A 5,959-nucleotide genomic window follows, 5' to 3' on the forward strand; every position below is an offset into this window, starting at 1 on the left:
CCCCGAAGTCATCCGGGACAGCACCACGGTACGGGGGGGGGACCCCGGTATCACTGCATCCGGGTACTGCTGCATCCGGGTACCACTGCATCCCGGTGCCAGTGCATCCCGGTACCGCTGCATCCGGGTACCACTGCATCCGGGTACCGCTGCATCCGGGTACCACTGCATCCCGGTGCCACTGCATCCGGGTACCGCTGCATCCGGGTACCACTGCATCCCGGTGCCACTGCATCCGGGTACCGCTGCATCCGGGTACCACTGCATCCCAGTGCCAGTGCATCCCGGTACCACTGCATCCTGGTGCCAGTGCATCCCGGTACCACTGCATCCGGGTACTGCTGCATCTGGGTACCAGTGCATCCCGGTACCGCTGCATCCGGGTACCAGTGCATCCCGGTACCACTGCATCCCGGTATCACTGCATCCGGGTACCGCTGCATCCGGGTACCACTGCATCCCGGTGCCAGTGCATCCCGGTACCACTGCATCCGGGTACTACTACATCTGGGTACCACTGCATCCGGGTATCACTGCATCCCGGTACCACTGCATCCCGGTGCCACTGCATCCCGGTACCGCTGCATCCGGGTACCAGTGCATCCCGGTGCCAGTGCATCCCGGTACCGCTGCATCCGGGTACCAGTGCATCCGGGTACCACTGCTTCCCAGTGCCAGTGCATCCCGGTACCACTGCATCCCGGTACCATTGCATCCCGGTACCGCTGCATCCGGGTACCACTGCATCGCAGCATCCCTGTATAGCAGTATATCCCATTGACTCCCGTTGCCTCCCATTGCCCCCCATTGTATCCCATTGCCCCCCATTGCCCCCCATTGACTCCCGTTGCCCCCCATTGCCCCCCATTGCCCCCCATTGACTCCCATTGCCCCCCATTGCCCCCATTGATCCCCATTGATTCCCATTGCCCCCCATTGCCCCCATTGATCCCCATTGATCCCATTGATTGCCCCCCATTGACCCCATTGCCCCCCATTGCCCCCCACTGTCCCCATTGCTTCCCATTTGCCCCCATTGCCCCCCATTTCCTCCCATTGCCCCCCATTGCCTCCCATTGCCTCCCATTGCCCCCCCTTGCCCCCCATTGACTCCCATTGCCCCCCATTGACTCCCATTGCCCCCCATTGCCCCCCATTGACTCCCATTGCCCCCCATTGCCCCCCATTGCCCCCCATTGCCCCCCATTGACTCCCATTGCCCCCCATTGACTCCCATTGACTCCCATTGACTCCCATTGCCCCCCCTTGACTCCCATTGCCTCCCATTGCCTCCCATTGACTCCCATTGACTCCCATTGACTCCCACTGCCCCCCATTGCCCCCCATTGACTCCCATTGCCCCCCATTGACTCCCATTGCCCCCCATTGACTCCCATTGCCCCCCATTGCCTCCCATTGACTCCCATTGCCCCCCATTGCCCCCCATTGACTCCCATTGCCCCCCATTGCCCCCCATTGACTCCCATTGCCCCCCATTGCCCCCCATTGACTCCCATTGCCCCCCATTGTCCCCAGCACTACTTCTCGGTGCGGCTGCCGGCAGGGCAGGAGCCGGGCTGCGCGTGGGTCGGGTGGGTGACCCCCGGCTTCCACCAGCACGAGGCCTCCTTCGAGCTGGGCCGCGTGCGCAGCGTCACCGTCACCGTGGGCGACAGCCAGGGCCACGTGCACCACAGGTGGGGGCGGAGCCACGGTGGGGCGGGGCGGTCCTATGGGGCGGATGGGGTGGGGGGGAGGGGAATGGGGTTTGGGGGTGATGGGGATGGGGTTTGGGGGGTTCCTGGGGTGATGGGGATGGGGATGGAGGTTGGGGGGATAGGGAGGATGGGGATGGGGATAATGGGGATGGGGTGATGGGGTGATGGGGATGGGGTTTGGGGGTCCTGGGGTGATGGGGATGGGGATGGAGGTTGGGGGGATAGGGAGGATGGGGATGGGGATAATGGGGATGGGATGATGGGGTGATGGGGATGGGGTTTGGGGGGTCCTGGGGTGATGGGGATGGGGTTTGGGGGTGATGGGGATGGGGGGGATAGGGAGGATGGGGATGGGGGTGATGGGGATGGGGTTTGGTGCCATGGGGACGGGGTTTGGGGAGTCGTGGGGTGATGGGGATGGGGTTTGGGGGTGATGGGGATGGGGGGATAGGGAGGATGGGGATGGGGGTGATGGGGATGGGGTTTGGTGCCATGGGGACGGGGTTTGGGGGTCCTGGGGAGATGGGGATGGGGTTTGGTGCCATGGGGACGGGGTTTGGGGAGTCCTGGGGTGATGGGGATGGGGTTTGGGGATGATGGGGATGGGGGGAATGGGGATGGGGTTTGGGGGTGATGGGGATGGGGTTTGGTGCCATGGGGATGGGGTTTGGGGGGATCCTGGGTTGATGGGGATGGGGTTTAGGGGTGATGGGGATGGGGGGGATAGGGAGGATGGGGATGGGGGTGATGGGGATGGGGTTTGGTGTCATGGGGACGGGGTTTGGGGGGATCCTGGGGTGATGGGGATGGGCTTTGGGGGTGATGGGGTTCCAGATCCGGGGCTCCCATGTGAATTCCCTCCCCCCCCCCATCCATCCCCCCCTTTTTCCACCCCCCAGCATCAAGCACAGCAACTGCTACATGGTGTGGGGCGGGGAGTTCAGCAGCAGCCAGCAGGGCCGCGTGAGCCACAGCGACCTGGTCATTGGCTGCCTCGTGGACCTGGCCACCGGGCTCCTCACCTTCACCGCCAACGGCAAGGAGGTCGACACCTTCTTCCAGGTGGGGTGGAACCCCCCCATGGACACCCCCCCACCATGGACACGACCTCCCCCCACCCCATGGACTCCCCCCATGGAACCCCAATGTGGGGGGGGAGAGCACAAAACCCATCCCCATCCCATCCCCATCCCATCCCCATCCCCATCCCAACCCCATCCCCATCCCAACCCCATCCCCATCCCATCCCCATCCCCATCCCATCCCCATCCCCATCCCAACCCCATCCCAACCCCATCCCATCCCATCCCCACCCCATCCCCATCCCCATCCCACCCCATCCCCATCCCATCCCCATCCCATCCCCACCCCATCCCATCCCCATCCCATCCCATTCCCATCCCAATCCCATCCCATCCCCATCCCCATCCCATCCCCATCCCATCCCCATCCCACCCCATCCCAACCCCATCCCATCCCCATCCCCATCCCAACCCCATCCCAACCCCATCCCATCCCCATCCCCATCCCATCCCCATCCCAACCCCATCCCATCCCCACCCCATCCCCACCCCAACCCCATCCCAACCCCATCCCATCCCATCCCCACCCCATCCCCATCCCCATCCCACCCCATCCCCATCCCATCCCCAGCCCATCCCCACCCCATCCCATCCCCATCCCATCCCATTCCCATCCCAATCCCATCCCATCCCCATCCCCATCCCATCCCCATCCCATCCCCATCCCACCCCATCCCATCCCCATCCCCATCCCCTCCATCCCCATCCCCCCCACCCCATCCCCATCCCCACCCCATCCCCATCCCATCCCCACCCCCATCCCCACCCCATCCCCCCCCCATCCCCATCCCATCCCCATCCCCATCCCATCCCCATCCCATCCCCATCCCATCCCCACGGATGCAGCGGTGCCTCCATCCCCATCCCCATCCCCATGGACGCAGCGGTGCCTCCATCCCCATCCCATCCCCATCCCATCCCCATCCCCATCCCACCCCATCCCATCCCATCCCATCCCATCCCATCCCCATCCCATCCCATCCCATCCCATCCCCATCCCATCCCATCCCATCCCATCATCCCCATCCCACCCCATCCCATCCCCATCCCCACCCCATCCCCATCCCCACCCCATCCCCATCCCCATCCCATCCCCACCCCATCCCATCCCCATCCCCATCCCAACCCCATCCCATCCCCATCCCCATCCCATCCCATCCCCACCCCACCCCATCCCACCCCATCCCAACCCCATCCGAGTGCCCCTTGGCAGCCCCATGCCCACCTTGGTCCCTGCAGGTGGAACCCAACACCAAGCTCTTCCCGGCCGTCTTCGTGGTCCCCACCAGCCAGAACATCCTGCAGTTCGAGCTGGGCAAGCTCAAGGTGACCCCTTAGTTGGGGGTCTATGGGGAGATGGGGGGCCAAGGTGGGGGGGGTTGGGGCCCTGATGGCCTTCTGGGGGGGGGTCTTGGTGGCCAAGGAGAACCTGGGGGTCTATGGAGGGGCTTGGGGTCGATAGGGGGGACCAAGGGGTTGTTGGGGTCTCTGGAGGGTCCTTGGGGTCTTCAAGGTGGACCAAGGGGTTGTTGGGGTCTATGGAGGGTCCTTGAGGTCTTCAAGGTGAACCAAGGGGTTTTGGGGGTCTATGGAGGGTCCTTGGGGTCTTCTTGGGGTCTTCAAGGTGAACCAAGGGGTTGTTGGGGTCTATGGAGGGTCCTTGGGGTCTTCAAGGTGAACCAAGGGGTTGTTGAGGTCTATGGAGGGTCCTTGGGGTCTTCAAGGTGAACCAAGGGGTTTTGGGGGTCTGTGGAGGGTCCTTGGGGTCTTCAAGGTGAACCAAGGGGTGTTGGGGGTCTATGGAGGGTCCTTGGGGTCTTCAAGGTGAACCAAGGGGTTGTTGGGGTCTATGGAGGGTCCTTGGGGTCTTCAAGAGGGACCAAGGAGGGTTGGGGTCTATGGAGGGTCCTTGGGGTCCTCAAGGTGAACCAAGGGGTCGATGGGGTCTGTGGACTGACTCCATTGCCCCCCATTGCCTCCCGTTGACTCCGTTGACTCTATTGACTCCATTCCCTCCCGTTGACTCCCATTGCCTCCCGTTGCCTCCCGTTGACTCCCGTTGCCTCCTGTTGACTCCCGTTGACTCCCGTTGACTCCCGTTGACTCCTGTTGACTTCCATTGACTCCCATTGACCCCCATTGCCTCCCGTTGACTCCCTTTGACTCCCATTGACTCCATTGACTCCTGTTGACTCCGATTCATGCCCACTGACTCCCATTGCTTCCCGTTGACTCCCGTTGACTCCCATTGACTCCCGTTGACTCCCATTGCCTCCCGTTGACTCCCATTGCCTCCCATTGCCCCACATTGCCTCCCGTTGCCTCCATTGACTCCCATTGACTCCCATTGCCCCCCATTGCCCCCCATTGACTCCCGTTGCTCCCCTCCCCCCCCAGAACATCCTGCCCATCTCGGCGGCCATGTTCAGCAGCGAGCAGGGCAACCCGGAGCCCCAGTGCCCCCCACGCCTGGGGGTGCAGATCCTGACCCCCGTCACCTGGAGCCGCCTCCCCAACGAGAGCCTCAGCGTGGAGACGGCGCGCTTGGGCGAGCGCCTGGGCTGGGCCGTGGAGTGCACCGAGCCCCGCATCATGATGGCCCTGCACATCCCCGAGGAGAACAGGTCAGCCCCCGGCACCCACTGTGGCCAATGGGCACCCTTGGGCACCCGCTGAGGCCAATGGGCACCCTTGGGCACCCGCTGAGGCCAATGGGCACCCTTGGGCACCCGCTGAGGCCAATGGGCACCCTTGGGCACCCGCTGAGGCCAATGGGCACCCTTGGGCACCCGCTGAGGCCAATGGGCACCCTTGGGCACCCATTGAGGCCAATGGGCACCCTTGGGCACCCGCTGAGGCCAATGGGCACCCTTGCACCCATTGGGGCCAATGGGCACCCTTGACCCTCGTTGAGTCCCAATGGTCTCCCCTGAGGCCAGTGGGCACCCTTGACCCTCGGCAGTCCCACTGAGGCCAATGGGCACCCTTGGACACCCATTGAGGCCAATGGGCACCCTTGACCCTCGTTGAGTCCAAATGGTCTCCCCTGAGGCCAATGGGCACCCTTGGGCACCCACTGAGGCCAATGGGCACCCTTGGACACCCATTGAGGCCAATGGGCACCCTTGACCCTCGCTGACCCAATGGTCTCCCCTGAGG

General features: G+C 63.9%; 1 protein-coding gene across 1 annotated transcript; it reads left to right on the plus strand.

The window, feature by feature from the left end:
* Window positions 1-7: 7 nt before the first annotated feature.
* On the plus strand, window positions 8-5,424 carry LOC130606646 (ryanodine receptor 1-like; the record flags this gene model as incomplete). Its single annotated transcript, XM_057423160.1, has 5 exons — window positions 8-28; window positions 1,537-1,697; window positions 2,618-2,780; window positions 4,040-4,126; window positions 5,198-5,424. Coding segments are annotated over exons 3-5 (455 nt in total), but the record flags the coding sequence as incomplete, so codon positions are not given.
* Window positions 5,425-5,959: the final 535 nt, after the last annotated feature.

The sequence above is a fragment of the Pezoporus wallicus genome, unplaced genomic scaffold, assembly GCF_028554395.1.
Source record: "Pezoporus wallicus isolate ANWC-B61680 ecotype Strahan unplaced genomic scaffold, APGP_CSIRO_Pwel_v1 contig_9440, whole genome shotgun sequence".
Lineage (NCBI taxonomy): Eukaryota > Metazoa > Chordata > Aves > Psittaciformes > Psittacidae > Pezoporus > Pezoporus wallicus.